The sequence below is a fragment of the Hyla sarda genome, chromosome 8, assembly GCF_029499605.1.
Source record: "Hyla sarda isolate aHylSar1 chromosome 8, aHylSar1.hap1, whole genome shotgun sequence".
Lineage (NCBI taxonomy): Eukaryota > Metazoa > Chordata > Amphibia > Anura > Hylidae > Hyla > Hyla sarda.
The window spans coordinates 102,706,371-102,727,045 of record NC_079196.1 but is presented as its reverse complement, the minus strand read 5'-3'; the positions used below and the strand labels follow the sequence as shown (position 1 = coordinate 102,727,045).

General features: G+C 47.0%; 1 protein-coding gene across 4 annotated transcripts in view; it reads right to left on the bottom strand.

The window, feature by feature from the left end:
• Positions 1–20,675, bottom strand: part of CD28 (CD28 molecule) — a 99,909-nt gene that overhangs the window by 50,990 nt on the left and 28,244 nt on the right. The window contains exon 1 of one of the 4 annotated variants that reach the window (XM_056535022.1): positions 58–108. The exons of 2 other annotated variants lie outside the window; for them this stretch is intronic. In XM_056535022.1, the coding sequence (XP_056390997.1) occupies positions 58–91 (34 nt within the window). In that variant the 5' untranslated portion in view covers positions 92–108. Of the gene's footprint in view, positions 38–57; positions 109–20,675 lie in introns of those variants that run through there. One more of the 4 variants, XM_056535020.1, reaches the window with a different exon arrangement.

Genomic DNA, 20,675 nt, shown 5'->3' with positions numbered 1-20,675 from the left:
ACTAAATGCAACATAGCACGGAAAATATTCACACTGGTTAAACACTGTTGAACAGACCTGCCAGATACTGTTGGCAGTTTGTTGGCCTCATGGGACCTGACACCTCTGGACAGATCCTAACGACTGCTCCCCATCCGCTTAGCTTGTGTGACGTGTATCTCCCTATATAGAAGATGTGTATATAGAAGATGCATCACTCAAGTCGGCTGCAGAGCAACTGTGGGGATCCAAAATCTCCCTAGTTTTATGGTATGTTATAGTGATGGAATAATTCTGGAGCATCTTTCCTTAAAATTCCGTGCGGTCACGCAAAATGGCCCTCATTTACTATTGCAAACCCGACATGTTTTGTCAGGTTGTGTGCCAGATTCTGGCACATTGCACCAGAAGTTTTGTCTGTGCCAGAATTTGCACCAGAATTTGCGCCAGAATTGAAAAAATCGCAACTAACTCTCCATTTTGCTAAGAAAACCCGAAAAGGGGCGTGGCTACCAGGGAAGGGGCCTGGTCACAAAAAGGGGTGTGTTCCCAACATTTTCACAAAAACCCAACATATTTACTATGGTTTCCACAGAAAATGTGGTGGATTTCAGCTGAGGAAAACCCTACAGATCAGAGCATATGTAAAAAAAGCAAAATGTAGGGAAAGTGGAAAATGTAGGGAAACCATAGTAAATACCATAGAATTTTTTTTTAATGGAATTAAAACCCACAAAGAAACCTACACTCCACTCTTAATAAATAAGGGCCAATGTAAGTAAATAGCGTTGCAGTGCAACCTACCAATGGCCGCAACCCAGCAGTAGGGTCGCGGCCACTTGTGGGTCCATATTTACTATAACAGACATGCCTGGATAGGTAACCGCTCCTTCTATTGTTCTTTGACTTACAGGAGATGCTCTCTCTAAACAGATTTGTTTCCTTTTCCTTTCCATTGAGGCTAAACCGCCATGATGACTTCTGACAACTACAAAAATTTCTGCTAAAATATTGTATTCCCTCACTTCTGAAACCATAATCAGCCTCTATAATTACACTAATAATCCACAATCCTCATTAAATTCATATCCAGACTCTTAAATAAATTTATACTCTAAACCCATAAATAAATTCATACTTCAGACCACTAAATAAATGTAGACCCCAGACTCTTGATTGAATTGCAAACAGTAGCCTACCCCTCCCCATATAGAAATCACACCAGCGCTCAGACAGAAAAGAAATTCGAAAAGAAATAACCCCACTGGAGCATACAGCAGCTGATGAGTACTGGAAGGATTAAGATTTGTAAATAAAAGTAATTTAGAAATCTGTTTTACTTTCTGGCACCAGTTGATTTAAAAAAAAATTTGTCATCGGAGTACCCCTTAAGGACCCAGGGCGGGCGGGGACCAGACCGGGATGCCTGAAGTAATTCAGCAAGCACCCTGCGCAAATCCCTAGGGGGGTCCCGGCACCAACTCTTCCCCACCCATCCATGTCGGCGATCACTGCAAATCGCCGATCAATTCAGATCGCCGATTTGCGGCGATTTTGGGTCAATAGGGTGATAGGTGCTCACGATCGTCCGAATTCGTCGGCCGTTACCAGATGACAAATCAGGACTCCTGCTGTAGGGGTGTCCCTAACGGCACCCGCTCCGCCCCAATTCTGGAGGGCTAGAGCAGGTGTCCTCATCTGGACCTGGGGCCCCCAATCCCAGGCATCGGCGAAGGGATTGGGGCCCCAGGAGCGGAGACAGCTGCATCAGGCAGGAGAAAAAGTGTGCCTCCAGCTGTTGCATAACTACAACCCCCAGCATGAGCTGACAGCCAAAGGGCATGCTGGGAGTTGCAGTAGTGTGCATACAGCTGTTGCATAACTACCAGTCCCAGCATGCCCTTCGTCTGTAAGTGGATGCTGAGAGTTGTACTTTTGCAACAGTTGAAGGCACACTGGTTGCGAAACACAGAGTTTGTTACCTAACTCAGTGTTAGGTGTGTGCATCCAGCTGTTGCAAACTACAACTCCCAGCATGCACTGAAAGAGCGTACATGCTGGGAGTTGTAGTTTTGCAACAGCTGGAGGCACACTGGTTGCGAAACACTGAGGTAGGTAACAAACTCTCAGTGTTTTGCAACCAGTGTGCATCAAGCTGTTGCATAACTACAACTCCCAGCAGGAAATTTGCTGTGAACATATCCCCCCCCCCTCCTGTGTGAATGTACCCTAACTACACTACACAAAATAAAAAGTAAAACACTACATATACATGTACCCCTACACAGTTCGAAGCCATATCTTCATAAAAAGTTCTCCTCTCTGGAGGTGGGTGAGATAGTGGAGTACACCCCTGTCAAGGGCCTGCATGGAGAATGGGTTGCTGCGGTCACCAGACCAACAGCCCCAACACAGCTTCCCTTCAAATACTTTCCGTCTGCAGATTGGGAATCGGATCCCTTCAACCTGAGGCCGAAATGGTCTGCTCCTGATGCCTCCACCACCGTACTCAAGGAGGAGGAGCCTCCCCAACAACAGTCATCTTCTTTGTACAGCAAAGTGCCAAGGCCTGCTCAGGACCAAGAAAGTAGGCCCAAATTTCGGGCACCAAAGACCGTACCTAGACCCTCTCGGAGCAATGAGAGTTTGTCTGTTTCCAGGGTACCAACGTATTGTGTACCAAGGCCCTTTCGGAGCAATGAGAGTTTGCCTGCTTCCTGGGTACCAACGAAAGTGCTCTGGCCCACTCCTGGCATAGAGATGGGGCTAAAACCTTTTGCACCAACCTTGATCCCGACCACTAAACCCCTGGTCACTTTGAATCCCACTGTTACCCATTCTACTCTCACCAATGTGGTGTGGGAGAGTTATATTAACTCCCAGCCAGCCCCTGATGTTGGAAGGGCTAGGGGGTCTACAAGAGGAACAAGAAGAGTTCGGAAGGATGTCTTCTGAAGGACTGTAAAGTAATGACTGTTGCTTTTTCTTTGCTAACCACTTTTGTTTTCCAGTAACCAAGTTCAAGAAGTTGTGCCTAGCAGGACTATGCTAAGACTGTTCCAGTTCCAAGTTCAGCAACGTAACCATTAAGCTTTGTGCCCGACCATTAGGTCAAGAGACTCCTAGTCAGTAGGAGATTTGTAAGTTTTGTGTACGGCTGATTGTGGTAAAGCCGTGTTTCCCATAGACTCCTAGTGTAGGTGGACTGCAGATCCTTACACATCCATTTTGTGTATATATCTATTTACAAGACTTTCTTGCTAAAAAATGGCACTTATCAGGTGTATGCACCTGAACCTTGTCGGAGAGTTAATAAATGTGTAAACTTGTATAATAAATATGTATATGGTTCTTGTGCACAGAAAAATAGCCTTGTGTCTGTGTACATAAAAAGTAGGTAAAGGTTGTACACGGAAAATGCCCGCTAGATGCACTTGTACACTAAAAAAAAAAAAAACGTAAATAATTCTTGAATACATGTACATACAAATGTATAAAAATGCTAAAAAGGTGTTTTAGTAGTTGATAAATAGGTGACTCTCCCGGCCCCCCCGAGAGTAGCATTCCAGTCGCCAATCGCTAGCACCTGTCTCCAAAAAAAATAACAATAGTAAACTACCCTTAAGGTATCAAGACTGACTGATAAGCAGTACTTGCACACATAGTACCTCAAATAGCTCACTTATATGCACTTGTCTCAGTCTTCTTCAATACACAAAGTAAAATAGAAATATGCCTCACAGTCAAGAAACACTTTAGGAATTGTAGCCTATCAATATTCAATTCCTGCTATGGTTAGGTACACTAATCTTTCTTCTCTTTATTACGTGTGTGAGATGCTCTACCTGGCCAGTAGGTGCTCTTGCGAGCTAAAATTAAACACGTATTTCTAAAGGTAACCTGGGTAAGGTTATTCTGTTGTATTCTAGCAGCTAAACTTATTGGTAGATAGCCTCAGGCAAGCCAATATAACTTTGTGTACTAACAGGTGACTCATCGTGGCAAACCAAAAGAAAATGTGGGGAGATTTAAAAAATGTTTAGTCAGCTTGAAGCAAAATTGTTACGCCGAGCGCTCCGGGTCCCCCTCCTCCTCCGGAGCGCTCGCGGCGTCTTCTGCTCTGCAGCACTCCGGTCAGCAGCGCTGACCGGAGATGCTGTTCTGTTGTGCCCGGCGGGGATGCGGTCCGCCTGGCGGGACGTGCCCGTCCGCGGATCGCATCCCATCCCACTCACCTGTCCTGATCTCCTGCTGGGTCCCGATGCACGCGGCCCCGCTCTCTAGGGCGCACGCGCGCCGGGGCTCTCAGATTTAAAGGGCCAGCGCACCGCTAATTGGTGCCTGGTCCAATCAGTCTAATCCGCTCCATCTGTTCCATGTGCTTAAAAGTCTGCTTCCCCTTCCGCTCCATGCCGGATCTTGTTGTTTATGCTCTTGAGAAAGCTTTCCTATGTTTCCCAGTCCTGTGTACCTGACCTTGCTTTTACCATTGACAACGAACCTTTGCCGCCTGCCCTGACCTTCTGCTACGTCCAACCTCGCCTCTGTCTCATCCCTTTGCACCGTGCCTGCCTCAGCTGTCAGGGAGGTTGAGTCGTTACCAGGGGAAACGACCTGGGGGTTACCTGCCACTGCAAATCCATCCTGCTTTGCGGCGGGCTCTGGTGAAGACCAGTAACCCCTTAGACTCCGTTCCCTTGGTACGGCCCACGTCATCACCTCCCTGACACAGGGGATCCACTACCTCTGCATACCCTGCATTCCGGTCCGGATCCTGACAGTAGATCCGGCCATGGATCCCGCTGAGGTACCACTGCCAAGTATCGCAGACCTCACCACCGTGGTCGCACATCAAGGACAACAGCTGACCCAGTTGACGGCCATGCTTCAGCAACTCCTGTCTTCTCAGCAACAGCCGTCACCGTCAACTCCAGCTCCTCCTCAGCGAGGCACCTCTTCAAAGCTCCGCTTGTCTCTGCCAGACAAGTTTGATGGGAACTCTAAACTATGCTGTGGGTTCCTGCCCCAGTGTTCTTTGCATCTTGAGATGATGTCGTATCAGTTCCCCACCGAAAGGTCTAAGGTGGTGTTCGTAGTCAGTCTGCTTTCAGGAAAGGCCCTGGCCTGGGCCACACCGCTTTGGGACCGAAATGATCCTGCCACAGCCTCCGTCCAGTCATTCTTCGCTGAAGTACGTCTTTGAGGAGCCAGCAAGGGTTTCCTCAGCCGAGACGGCTCTACTGAACCTAGTCCAAGGAAGCTCCACTGTCGGCGAATACGCCATTCAGTTCCGCACCCATGCCTCGGAGCTTGCCTGGAACAATGAGGCCCTCTGCGCGACCTTCAAGAAAGGCTTATCCAGTCACATCAAAGATGTTCTGGCCGCACGAGAAATTCCTGCTTCCCTGTCTGAACTCATCCATTTGACTACGCGTATTGACTTACGTTTCTCAGAAAGACGCCAGGAGCTCTGCCAGGAAATGGACTCTGTTCGCTCCAGGCAGTCCCCTCGTTTGGTGCATCTTGATTTTTTCCTCTAACTTAGAGGAACACCATTGTCATGTCCGTCAAGTGCTCCAAAGACTCCGTGAAAACCACCTATACGCTAAATTTGAAAAATGTCTCTTTGAATGCAACAGTCTTCCTTTCCTAGGTTATCTAGTCTCTGGCCAAGGGCTTCAAATGGATCCAGATAAACTGTCGGCGGTTTTGGATTCGCCACGCCCTTCTGGACTCCGTGCTATCCAACGCTTCCTGGGATTCGCCAACTATTATCTACAGTTTATTCCCCACTTCTCCACCATTGTGGCTCCTATTGTGGTTCTGACTAAGAATAATGCTAATCCAAAGTCTTGGCCTCCACAGGCGGATGAGGCCTTCAAACATCTCAAAGCTGCCTTCGCCTCTGCACCAGTTTTGTCCAGACCTGATCCGTTGAAACCATTCTTCCTGGAAGTAGATGCTTCCTCAGTCGGAGCTGGAGCCATTCTTCTACTAAAAAATGCTACTGGACGGAACATTACTTGTGGTTTTTTCTCAAAGACTTTCTCTCCGGCAGAAAAGAACTACTGTATTGGAGATCATGAACTCCTGGCCATTAAGTTAGCACTCGAGGAGTGGAGACATCTTTTGGAGGGTTCCAAACATCCAATTGTTATTTACACTGACCACAAGAATTTGTCTTACCTCCAGTCCGCTCAGCGTTTGAATCCTCGCCAGGCTAGATGGTCGTTGTTTTTTGCCCGCTTCAACTTCGAGATACACTTCCGTCCCGCTGACAAGAATGTCAGAGCTGATGCCCTATCTCGTTCTTCTGATGCCTCCGAGTCTGAAGCCCCTTTACAGCATATTATACCACCTGAGTGCCTGGTCTCCTCTGCCCCAGCTTCACTGGGGCAAACCCCCCCTGGAAAGACTTTTGTTCCTCCACGCCTTCACCTCAGGATCCTCAAATGGGGGCATTCTTCTCACCTGGCTGGTCATGCTGGCATTAAAAAATCCATTCAACTAATCTCCCGCCTGTATTGGTGGCCTACGCTGGAGAGTGACGTTACTGATTTTGTTCGGGCTTGTACGGTTTGTGCCCAGGATAAAACTCCTCGCCAGAAGTCTGCTGGACTCCTCCATCCTTTGCCCGTCCCTGAGCAACCATGGTCCCAAATTGCCATGGATTTTATTACAGATCTTCCTGATTCACATGGTAACACAGTCATTTGGGTGGTCGTTGATCGTTTCTCCAAGATGGCCCACTTTGTTCCTCTGCCAGGTCTTCCTTCCGCACCTCAGTTGGCTAAACATTTTTTCCTCCAAATTTTTCGCCTCCACGGACTTCCCACGCATATTATTTCTGACAGAGGTGTGCAATTTGTTTCTAAATTCTGGAGGGCTCTCTGCACCCAGTTGAAGATTAAACTAAATTTTTCATCTGCCTACCATCCACAATCTAATGGACAAGTGGAAAGAGTGAACCAGGTTTTGGGCGATTATCTTCGGCACTTTGTTTCTTCTCGCCAAGACGATTGGGTCGACCTCCTGCCTTGGGCCGAATTCTCTTATAATTTTAAAAATTCTGAGTCCTCCGCTAAATCTCAGTTTTTTGTGGTGTACGGCCGTCACCCTCTTCCCCCCCTCCCGTTGCCCACTTCTTCTGGTGTTCCTGCTGTGGATGAGCTGACTCAGGATTTCCCCTCCATCTGGCGTGACACCCGTGATTCTCTCCAATTGGCTTTCTCCCGGATGAAGAAACATGCTGACAAGAGCAGAAGGGCTCCTCCCGTTTTTTCTCCGGGTGACAGAGTATGGCTCTCCGCCAAATATATTCGTTTCCGGGTCCCAAGCTACAAGTTGGGTCCCTGGTTCTTAGGCCCGTTCAAAGTCCTAAGACAGATTAACCCTGCGTCCAATCAGCCCCACCTTCCTCCCTCTCTCCTCATTCCTAACTCTTTTCATGTCTCGTTACTTAAACCTGTCGTCCTTAATCGTTTTTCTCCTAAGGTTCCTGTTCCTGTCCCTGTCTCGGGTTCCTCTGATGTCTTCTCTGTCAAACAGATCCTCGCCTCCAAGGTGGTCAGAGGTAAAAAAAAAATTTGGTGGATTGGGAGAATTGCGGTCCTGAGGAGAGATTCTGGGAGCCTGAAGCCAACATCTTAGACAAGGACCTCATTGCCAGGTTTCTTGGCTCCAAAAAGAGGGGGAGACCAAAGGGGGGGGGTACTGTTAGGCTGAGCGCTCTGGGTCCCCCTCCTCCTCCGGAGCGCTCGCGGCGTCTTCTGCCCTGCAGCGCTCCGGTCAGCACCGCTGACCGGAGACGCTGCTCTGTTGTGCCCGGCGGGGATGCGGTCTGCCTGGCGGGACTTGCCCGTCCGTGGATCGCATCCCGTCCCACTCACCTGTCCAGATCTCCTGCTGGGTCCCGGTACGCGCGGCCCCGCTCTCCACACCTACACCACAGTGGATATATATCTATAATTCTCCGCTACTCTCCGCAAGATCGCTGGACCTATACTCACCCCTAAATCCAGCGGATCTATGCAACAGAATCTTCCTGAAGCTAAAATGAGTTCATCTGATCTCAACCAACTGTCAATCGCTGCTCAACTAGAAATAGACTCTGTTAACTTGGCTGTTGTTGCTATTGCCTGCTACAGAAAATCTTCAGTAAAAGTTCCTGCAAGTTTTCAGTTAAACAGTGGTTGGGGATAATCCATTTATTACGCATTCACCTATCGCTCTTGGGAAGGGTGGCGATAGGCCCACCACCAATGCAGTATTTAACCCTCACCCTGGCGTCACGAGTGACAAGGGTTATCAGCGCCCTTTATAATCCAGAACAGCAACACCCCAACTACCCTACACCCCCCGAGGCTTATCACAGATTCGCTTACTGATAAACTGACTTCCTTCCCTTCTGACCCTAATCTTTTTATAGGAGACTTCAATGTTGTTCCTGATCCCCGGCTCGATAGCCCCAGCGCTGCGGACCCTGGCTCATTTGCATTGGCTTCTTGGCATTTGGGACTGGGCCTTACTGACCTGGCCTTATTTGGGACTGGGCTTACAAACCGACTGTGGGGGTGGCGGGAAGGAGGGCGGTATTGGGAGCCCGGGAGTGGGCACTGCAGGCAGAAATAGGAGTCCTTGAGGCAGCGGTGGTGAGAGACCCTACTCCGGAGGCGAGAGGGAGTGCGCTAAGGCACAGAGGTCTCTTTTGATTATACAGAAGGATCTCATTTGAAATTGGTAGCGAGGGAGGTGACCATATTTGGAGTTGGGGACAAAAATTGTGAACTATTGACTTACTTGTCTAGGGAGAGTCGTCCGGTGGCCTCCAGACCGGGTTTAAGCCCGGGAGGGCTACTGATATCAATGTCAAGCGACTCCAGCTTAACATCTCCGTAGCGGAGGAGACCAATCCCCCTGGGTTTGTTGTTAGCCTTGATGTCTATAAGGCCTTTGATTCAGTAGAATGGCACTATATTTGGGGCCTGCTGAGTGTCCTCCGCTTCGGACCTGTTTTTCGAAAGTGGGTCCGTTTGCTGTATGATACCCCTAGGGCCCAAGTACGCACCGATTTGGAGATTTCACACTCCTTCCCATTGGGTAGGGGCACTAGGCAGGGGTGTCCTCTTTCTCCCTTTCTGTTTGTTTAGCTGTTGAACCTCTGGCAGCGGCTGTTCTCGCCTCTGACTCTATTAAGGGACTCCCTAGAGGTTCCCTGTCAGAGAAGATATCCCTGTATGCAGATAATACCTTAGTTTATTTAGCTGATGTGGAGGGCTCCCTAGATGCTCTGTTCTGTCTTTTGGAGTGGTTCGGGGAGGTCTTGGGTCTGAAGGTAAATTGGGCTAAATCATCCATTACTTCCTTGTCCGGGGAAGGGGTTTTGCCTTTTGCATTACGCAATGGGTTGCAAATGGCGTCCCGCTTTAGGTATTTGGGAGTGGAGGTGTCATCTAGTAACACCAAGTTTATGGCCCTTAATATAGACCCTCTCCTTGGTAATAGGCTTACACGTTTACAGGCATGGGATTCCTTACCCTTCGCACGCCGGTCTCACACAGCAGTATTAGAGCCTTCTTTACACAACACAAGCTGGTAGCAGAAAGGGATGATCACTGTGATGTGTACTGTGAAAAAAAATAAAAAATAAAAAAAAGAATATTCGTAATTACGAATATATAGTGCTATATTCGCGAATATTCGCGAATTCGTGAATGTGCGATATTCGCGAAAAAAATTTGCATTGCGAATATTCGCGAGCAACACTAATCTTCAGTTGCAACATGCGGTCTCTACGCAGTTTGGTTCACTGGAAGTTACCCCTGTGTTTAGTGATTTGGAGTTGCTCCTGGGGACTGCCGACCTGGCTAAGCCTCTCATTCAGAGTTACGCTCTATAGCAGTCAGTGGGTCCAGATCCATTTGCTCTTGCACAGCTATAGTGGGTTGGGGATATACCTTATTTTTCTGTAGACATGTGGAAGGAAGTAGTTAAGACATATTACCCTACGGTAGTTAGTGCCCGAGATCTGCTCATTCAATCCAGGTTTTGTCCTTTGTTTGTATCATACTCCTGTCAGACTGTATTGCATGGGGGTCTTGGGGTCAGATGTTTGTTTTAGGTGTAAGAGGAAGAGAGGCACTTTTCTGCATGCGGTGTGGACTTGCTCTTGTTTGGTGCCCTTCTGGAGAGAGGTGAATACTTTCTTGTCAGACCATTTAGGATTCCCCCTAGTTTTGATGCTGGAAGTATGTTTGTTGGAAGTTATTAATGGTTTAGTGACTGGTTCTTATGGGTGCATACTGATCCTGATTCCTTTTGTTTTGTGCATGCAAGGTCATAGTGATGGCCTGTAAGGATGTGTCTTCCCCTCCTTTGTCCCGCTTGATAGCCCTGGTGAATAAATATGTTCCCCTGTACCATGCCTTGTATGTAAATTGGAAATGCCCTAAAAAATTTGACAAGGTCTGGGTGCCGTGGATGTTGTTGGATGTTTCTACTGATCCACCGGTCAGTGGGACCTCCCAGTCCTAGGGTGGTAAAGTGGATAACTGGTGAGCTCCCAGGATGTGTTGTGGTGTGAGTGTGTGAATGGTTGTCTGCAGTGTGGTGTGCAAGGGTTTTTGTTCTCCTCAATCTTATACGTATAGTGATATATGATCCTTTGATATTGGCTGTCCCTTTGATTCTGTATTTGTTTGGTCCTATAGGTTGAATGTCCTTGAGGCAGATGCAGGGCCGGATTAATGTAGGGGCGGATGGAGCTGCCGTTCCAGGCCCTTACATTAAAATAGGCCCAGTGGCCTGCACAGGCGGCCCGCATAGGCCGCCCGGACCGGTGACCCGCCTCCCGTTCTGCCGCCAACACCTAACGCTAACGCCGAACACCCCCCCCCCCCGTTATCTTACAACACCCGGGCCGTCGTCACCTCCGCCAGTCACACGCGCTGCGGCAGCTGTCAGTGAGAGCTGCAGTGACGTCATCCACTTCACGGCGGCGCCCGGAAGTCACGTCCCCGCGGCTCCCACTGACACAAGGACTGAGCAGCAGCCGCCGCAGCGTGTCAGTCTGAGTCGCCGGGTCCCGGAGAGAAAGGTCACAGCCCTTGGGGCAATTTATAATGTAAGGCACTGTGAGGGGCACAATTTAACATGTCAGGAGGGCAGCAACCGCATTATAGGTTGCAAGACATGGTTTATTATATATGAGGGGGACATTATATGTGGGGGCACATGACAGAACCCCCCTGTGATGTTCCCATCATATATAATACCCCATGTCCTATGCCCCTCAGATATACTGCCCCCCTGACATGTGCCCCTCACATATAATGCCCCCCTGACATGTGCCCCTCACATATAATGCCCCTGGCTGTCCTGCCCCCTCAGGGACATTATATGTGAGGGGCACATGTCAGGGGGGCATTATATGTGAGGGGCACATGTCAGGGGGGCATTATATGTGAGGGGCATATGTCAGGGGGGCATTATATGTGAGGGGCACATGTCAGGGTGGCATTATATATGAGGGGCACAGGACATGGGGTATTATATATGAGGGGCACATGACAGGGGGACATTGTATGTATATAATATATATAATACCCCATGTCCTGTGCCCCTCATATATAATGCCCCTCATATATAATATCCCATATCCTGTGCCCCTCATATATAATGCCCCTCATATATAATACCCCATGTCCAGGGGGCATTATATGTGAGGGACACATGTCAGGGGGCATTATATGTGTGGGGCAAATGACAGGGGGGCATTATATGTGGGGGCACATGACAGGGGCCCCCCTGTCATGTGCCAATATAATGCACATATAATGCCCCCCTGACATTTGCAGCTTACTTATAATACCCCCTGCCCTGTGCCCCTCATATATAATGCCCCCTGTCATGTGCCCCCACATATAATGCCCCCCTGTCATTTGCTCCCCACATATAATGCCCCCTGAGATGTGCCCCTCATGTATAATGCCCCATGTCCTGTGCCCCTCATATATAATGCCCCTCATATATAATACCCCATGTCCAAGGGGCATTATATATGAGGGGCACATGTCAGGGGGCATTATATGTGGGGGGCAAATGACAGGGGGCATTATATGTGGGGGCACATGACAGGGGCCCCCTTGTCATGTGCCAATATAATGCACATATAATGCCCCCCTGACATTTGCCGCTTACTTATAATACCCCCTGTCCTGTGCCCCTCATATATAATGCCCCATGTCCTGTGCCCCCCACATATAATGCCCCCTGAAATGTGCCCCTCATATATAATGCCCCATGTCCTGTGCCCCTCACATATAATGCCCCCTGACATGTGCCCCTTATACATAATGCCCCATGTCCTGTGCCCCTCACATATAATGCCCCCTGTCCTGCCCCCTCAGGGGGCATTATATTTGAGGGGCACAGGACAGGGGGCATTATAAGTCAGGGACATATGTCAGGGGGCATTATATGTGCATTATATGGGCACATGACGGGGGGGTGGGGGGCTGTCCTGTGCCCCCCACATATAATGTCCTATGTCCTGTGCCCCTCACATATAATGCCCCCTGAGGAGGCAGGACAGGGGGCATTATATGTGAGGGGAACATGACAGGGTGCATGATATGCGAGGGGCACAGGACAGAGGGCATTATTATTATGTGGGGGGAACAGAATGGGTTATCATTAATATATGTGGGGGCACAGGATGGGGCATTATTACCATATATGAGGGGCACAGAGTGTTTTGCATTTCAGAGGTATGGGCCGGCATTTATCATTGTAGGTGTATGTGAAGCATTTTTACACCTTTTTTGTGTGCTGTAATGTGTAGGAGCATCAAATTTATTAAAAGGTAGCAGACCATTTGATACATTTTGTGCAGGTCACATTTTCTAAAATTTCACTCTTCACATACACCCAAAAGCTAAGTCTGGGCTGTTGTAATTTTAGAGACTTTTCAGTGGTTTTGCACATTTTTTGCACCTTTTCACAAAAAGGTGCAGTTCATAAAACCCTTCCATATTATGTGTATTGCCAAAATCAGTGGATTACAACTCAAGCGCAAAAAAGGCACAAATAAACCCTGCTTGCGCCTTTTTTTGCACAATTTTTAGACACAAAAAAACAGTCTAAAGACAATTATACATGTCGGCCATAGTGTATATTATAAGGAATTTTGGGGTAGTATGGTTTTTATGGGCCACATAATTACGGTATTGTATTCAGAGGGTGCATGGCAAGGTTATATTCAGAGAGCACAGTATGTGGTAGTATTATAATCAGAGGGTACAGTGTGTTGTAGTAATATATTCAGAGGGTACAGTGTGTGGCGGTCTTATATTCAGAGGATACAGTGTGTAGTAGTATCATATTCAGAGGGTACAGTGTGTGCCAGTATTATATTCAAAGGATATGGTGTTTGGCAGTATTATAATAATTATTGTTTTCATATAGAGGATCAGAATACGCTGACATAGTGAGGAACCATCTGGGTATCAAGTTCTGCTGAGTCAACATTTAGCTGAAACAAGTCCTGGTGGTATGTACATCTGAATTAGATAAGAAAAGACTATAGAGAAGACATCACCTGTAGTAACAGATTTTATTGTGTATTCTCTTCACTATAGAGAAGACGTCACCTGTAGTCACTTATTTCATTGTGTATTCTCCTCACTATAGAGAAGACGTCACCTGTAGTCACTGATATCATTGTGTATTCTCCTCACTATAGAGAAGACGTCACCTGTAATCACTGATATAATTGTGTATTCTCCTCACTATAGAGATGTCACCTGTAATCACTGATATCATTGTGTATTCTCCTCACTATAGAGAAGACGTCACCTGTAGTCACTAATATCATTGTACATTCTCCTCACTATAGAGAAGACGTCACCTGTAGTCACTTATTTCATTGTGTATTCTCCTCACTATGTCCTATCAGAGCTGGAGTCACTTGTAAGTTCTGCAGTAATGATGGGTGAAACAACAACTCCTAGCATAGCCTTACCCCATACTTAAGGTCATACTGGGAGCTGTAGTTTTAAATGGTAAAAACTTTTTTAGCACTTTCCCATTCTGTGGCAATTGATATATTTGATTATTATACTGGAAATAATTTTCTGCAACATGCTACAGCGCGGGCATCACAACATGCTACAGCGCGGGCATCACAACATGCTGAAAAAATTAGGGCCTATATCCCTTAATGTTATGCTTTTGCAAATATTCATCCAGTTGCTTTTTAAACGTCTTTACAGACTCTAATAAGATCATATCTGCAGGCAGAGGATTCCACATCCTTATTGTTCTTAGTGTAAAAAACCCTTTCCTTTGCCTTAGACAAAATCTCCTTTCTTCCAGTATAAAAGTTGCTGAGTTGCCCATAGCAACCAATCAGATCACTTCTTTCATTTTTGAAAAGGCCTCTGGAAAATGAAAGAAGCGATCTGATTGGTTGCTATGGTTAACTCAGCAATTTTTCCTCTGGACACTAACATTTATTCAGCTATCCTGGTAATTTAATGTGCATAAAACATGTGACAGATGCGCTTTATTTGTGTTAAGAAAAATTACTTTCTGTTGCATTTTCATTTTATATATTCTGATAAAAAGGCCCATCAAAATCTTCAGCACCAGGCCCATGATGCTCTTAATCCGGCCCTGGGCAGATGGGGAGGGTTCTACCTGGACTGTTTATTTGTTTGTTGTTATTTTAATTGAAAATTAATAAAAATATATTTAAAAAAAAAAAAAAAGTGTGATGTGAAAATGAAAAAAAATTTTTTTCGCAAAAATGCTGGTGTTATCCCAAATTTTTCATTTTTACAAGGGGTTATAGGAAAAAAGCCCCCCATAATTTGTAGCACCATTTTTTCTGAGTATATAAATACCCTATTTATGGATGTAAAGTGCTCTGCTGGCGCACTACAGGGCTCAGAAGAGAATGAGTGCCATTAGGCTTTTGGAGAGAGAATTTGGCAGGAATTAAAGGCCATGTGCGTTTACAAAGCCCCCATGGTGCCCCCAACACGTGACCCCATCTTGGAAACTACACACCTCAAGGAAAGTAATAAGGGGTGCAGTGAGCATTTACGCCCTACTGGTGTCTGACAGATTTTTTGAACAGTGGTCCATGAAAATGAAAAATTAAATTTTTCATTTGTACAGCCTAATGTTCCAAAAGTCTGTAAAATACCAGTGGGGTATAAATGCTCACTGCACCCCTTATTACATTCCGTGAGGGGTGTAGTTTCAGAAATAGGGTCATGTGGGGGGGAGGGTCCACAGTTCTGGCACCATGGGGGCTTTGTAAACACATATGGCCCCCAACTTCCATTCCAAAAAAATTCTCTCTCCAAAAGCCCAATGGCGCTCTTTCTCTTCTGAGCATTGTAGTGCGCCCACAGAGCACTTTACATCCACTTAGGGGGTATTTCCATACTCGGTAGAAAAGGGTTTGGAAATTTTGGGTGGCATTTCCTCCTATTACCTCTTGCAAAAATGGTAAATTTGGGGAAAAACTGTATTTAAGTGAAGAAAAAAAACAGATTTCATTTACACATCTGACTTTAATAAAAAGTCGTCAAACACCTGTGGGGTGTTAAAGCTCACTGTACCCCTTGTTATGTGCCTTTAGGGGTGTTGTTTCCAAAATTGTATGCCATGTGTTTTTTTTTTTTTTGCTGTTATGGCACCATAGGGGCTTCCTAAATGCCACATGCTCCCAAAAGCCATTTCAGCAAAATTTGCTTTCAAAAAGCCAAATGTGGCTCCTTCTCTTCTGAGCATTGTAGCACGCAAACAGAGCACTTTACTTCCACACATGGGGTATTTCCATACTCAGAAGAAATGGGATTACAACTTTTGGGGGGCATTTTCTCCTATTACCTCTTGTAAAAATGGTAAATTTGGGGTAAACACAGCATTTTTGTAAAAAAAAAAAAAATTCATTTACACATCCGACTTTACCGAAAAGTCGTCAAACACCTGTGGGGTGTTAAGGCTCAATGTACCACTTGTTACATATCATGACAGGTGTAGTTTCCAAAATAGTATGCCATGTGGGGGATTTTTTGCTGTTCTAGCACCATAGGGGCTTCCTAAATGCGACTTGCTCCCCAAAAACTATTTCAGCAAAATTCACTCTCCAAAATCCCATTCTCGCTCCTTCGCTTCTGAGCCACACAGTGCACACACAGAGCACTTAACATTCACATATGAGGTATTTCCGTACTCGAGAGAAATTGTGTTACACATTTTTGATTTTTGGGGGCTTATTCTCCTTTTACACTTTGTAAAAATTCTCCTTCACTTTACTGCTATTCCTGTGAATTACCTAAAGAGTTAACAAACTTTCTGAATGACATTTTGTTTACTTTGAGGGGTGCAGTTTTTATAATGGGGTCATTCATGTGGTATTTCTAATATAAAGGCCCTTCAAATCTACTTAAAAACTGTACTGGTCCCTTGAAAATTTTGCTAAAAATTTGAAAATTGCTGCTGAAGTAAAAACATGTCAACTTTATGATGCAAGCATAAAGTAGACATATTGTATAACATAAAGTAGACATATTGTATATGTGAATCAATATATAATTTATTTGGGATGTCCATTTTCCTTATAAGCAGAGAGTTTCAATGTAAAAAAAAAAAAAAAAAGATATTTTGGAATTTTTCACCAAGAAATGATGCAAGTATTAACAAAAAATTACCATTAACATAAAGTAGAATATATCACGGAAAAACAATCTCGGAATCAGAATGAAAAGTAAAAGCACCCCAGAATTATTAATGCTTAAAGTGACAGTGGTCACATTTGCAAAAAATGCTCGGGTCCTTAAAAGGGTACTCCGCCCCTAGACATCTTATCCCCTATCCAAAGGATAGGGGATAAGATGACTGATCGCGGTTGTCCCACCACTGGGGACCCCCAGGATCTCGGCTATAGTACCCCTCTGTCATTACTGCACAGAGCTAACTCGCTCCGTGCGTAATGATGGGTGCGATACAGGGGCCGGATCATCGTGATGTCATGGCTCCGCCCCTTGTGATGTCACGGTCCACCCCCGTAATGCAATTCTATGGGAGGGGGCGTGATGGCTACCACGCCCCCTCCCATAGACTTATCTACTCTGATGAATCAGGCATTGGTGGGTGGAAATTCTGGCTGATCCATGCCTGATTTATCTTCACAAAGCTCTTCACATTTTTCGTGGACAGACGATATAGTGGCGGCAGTATGAGTAGAACATATAGTGGCTGAATGGCACAACCTGGAGTTGGTAGCAGCATGAGTAGAACATATAGTGGCTGAATGCCTGGAGTTGAAAGCAGCATGAGTAGAACATATAGTGGCTGAATGGCACAGCCTGGAGTTGGTGGCAGATGAGGAGACCATATAGTGGCTGAATGGCACAGCCATGAGTGTGCGGATGCATGAGTAGAACATATAGTGGTTGAATGGCACAGCCTGGAGTTGGCGGCAGATGAGGAGACCATATAGTGGCTGAATAGCACAGCCTGGAGTTGGCCAGCATGAGTAGAACATATAGTGGCTGAATGGCGCAGCGTAGAGTTGGCAGAAGCATGAGTAGAACATATAGTGGATGAATGGCACAGCCTGGAGTTGGCGGCAGATGAGGAGACCATATAGTGGCTGAATGACACAGCCTGGAGTGTGCGGATGCATGAGTAGAACATATAGTGGTTGAATGGCACAGCCTGGAGTTGGCGGCAGATGAGGAGACCATATAGTGGCTGAATGGCATAGCCTGGAGTTGGCAGAAGCATTAGTAAAACACATCGTGGCCTTATGGCAAAGCATGGAGTTGGCAGAAGCATGAGGAGACCATGTAGTGGCTGCCCGTAAGTCCAGTTTGGCTGCCCGGAAGTCCAGCGGATCTTCAAGGTTTGTTGGCATGGGCATGTCAAGGTATGCCACCACCTGCTGGTTCAGGTCCAGCTCCAGGTCTACCTGCTGCTGATGAGTTGTTTCACTATGCGGGTGAATAAAGGTACTCATCAGTGACTGTAGACTCAGGCTGCTGCTGATGGAGCTGGTACTGCTCCTGCCACCCCACCCCTCCCCAGCAGCCATGACAGTGGAAGATGAGCGCAGAGGGCCCCCCCAAGTCAGACCTACGAGAGGATGGACGATGGCGCCAATAGGCATCAGCCAACTGACTACATAGGATGTCTCTGTAGTAGGTCAGTTTGTACTCCCTCTCAGTGGGTGTAAAAAAGGCCCCATTTTGTGGCAGTAGCAATGGTCCAATAAGGGGAGAGCCAGAAGTCATCCCGCTGTCGAATAGTGACAATTCAGCGGTCACTATGAAGCAATTGAGCATGCATTGTGCCATTTGTGCAAGTGACTCGGAGGGACTCCCTGCCTCCATCTCCACTGCATACTGCCACGGTGTGTCTGGGTCCTCTGTCTCGCCTTCCTCATAACCCTCTAGCTCCTCTGGCTGCTCCTGCTCCTCCTCTCCTGTCAGATGACTCATCTCATGAAACGTAAATTGTGCTCCACTGTGCCCCTCCCCCTCCTCCTCCTCCTCCAGTTCAGCCCCCACAGGGCTCATGTGGCCAGAGATGTAGGCGACACGTCTCCATTGCCCTGACCAGCCATCGTTTCCAACAGTAGAATGATGTTGTTCATCCTGTAATCCTGGCGAATCCTTTTCTCCGTTCGTATAGTCAGTTCAACATATGGATAGTGGAATTCCAACGTGTGGCAGCATCGCAAATCAGACTATGTTGGGGATACCATTCTGATGCTGCAGCTCAAGGAGGGTGTGCTTTGCAGTGTACGAGTGGCTGAAGTGCATGCAAAGTTTCCTTCCCATTGTTAGGATGTCTTGCAAACAGGGAGAACACTTCAGGAACCGATTGACAACCAAATTGAACATGTGTACCATGCAGGGCGCATGGCTCAGCCTTCCTTGTCGCAGCGCAGACAAAAAGTTTTCCCGTTGTCAGTCACCATGGTTCCCATTTCCAGTTTTCGTGGAGTAAGCCATGCTCTGCTTTCTTTATGGATGAATTTTAGCAGTTCCTCCCCTGTGTGACTGCGTTTGCAAAGGCAAACCATGTGAATAACAGCGTGACACCGTCGTGCCCTGCACACATGGTATGCTGAAGGGGCACTGACACTTGTCTGTGCAGTGGAGGCTGAGGACACGGTGGAGGACGTGGAGGCAGAGTTGCACACTGTCACAGGACCAACGGCCTGAGAGCGTGGAGGAGGAAGCGACATGACCTGTGCAAGTTGGTGTTGTGACTGTGCAGGAACCACATTCACCCAGTGGGCTGTAAAGGACATGTATTATCCCTCACCATAGTTACTGCTCCAGACATCGGCGCTGCCGTACACTGACAGTCTCAAGGACTGGCCTACCTTCTCTTCCACAAAATTGTGCAGGGCTGGTACTGCCTTCTTCGCAAAGAAATGTCGGCTTGGCACTCTCCACCTCGGCTCGGCACAAGCCATCAGTTTTCTGAAAGGTGCTGAGTCCAGCATTTGAAAAGGGAGGGACTGCAGCACCAGCAACTTGGACTGGAGCACATTCAGCTTCTGCGCCATTGGATGAGTGGACGCATACTGTTGTTTCTTGGACATGGCTTCACCGATGGATTGCTGGCAGAATGACTGACTAAAAGTAGGAGGAGCAGGAGTATCTGGAGCGACAGAAGGAGGGTATGACACACAGCTCCCTTCGGTTGAGGTGGTGGAGCCTTGGCTGGCTGAAAGAGGGAGTGGCGTGCCACTGAGTGATGCAGCAGGCCGGACCACTACATCGGAGCCACGGTTCTCCCAGGCCGCTTTATGGTGGAGCAGCATATGTTGACGCAGGGCCATGGTGCCAACATTGGGACCCTGACCAAGCTTAACCTTCTGCCGACACATCTTGCATGGGGCTATGTTAACCTCCTCCGGATGCTGGATAAAAAACTGCCACACCACCGAGTAGCTGATTTTCCCACCAACAGTCCAGACTAATCAACTGCTACTGCCGCTGTCTCCGGGAACCCCTGTTCCACTACCTCCAGGTAAGGTAGGCTGCCGCAAAGCAGGTGGTCTCGCCCGGGCACATTTGGCTACAGACTTTCCACTTCTGCCACCATGCTGACTGTCAACCATGCTACCACCTTGCTGGCTCAGCTGTTGCCTCAGGGGAAACCTGCAACCCTCAACAAGTGTCTGCACGTCACTGATGTCCTCCTCAGGTTCCTCAACAGTGTTTGCTTCAGGACCCTGAATGCTGGCAACACCGCCTCCCACATCACTCTCCTCATCACTACTTAGCTTAAAAAACGTATTGAAGTAAAACACCAGCCCTTTCACAGTATCCCTTGACAGATTAACAGGTACAAAAAAAGTACACTACTTAGATGTACGTATGTGATGTGCACTTATGAGGACAGAAAAATGTGCTACAGTACACTTAAAAAACGTATTGGAGTAAAACACCAGATGGTAATTACTTTTGCCTGGCTTTTCATGGTATCTAGCCCCTTGACAAATTAGCAGGTACAAAATAGTACACTACTTATTGATGGAATTGCCCATTCTTGGAGTCATGTGATGGGAAGTGGGTTAGAAAGGGGCGGAGTGAATTTATCATTCCACATTGATATGTCTGGAAATTAGATATTGCCCATCTTGATATCATAAGGTTTCCTCT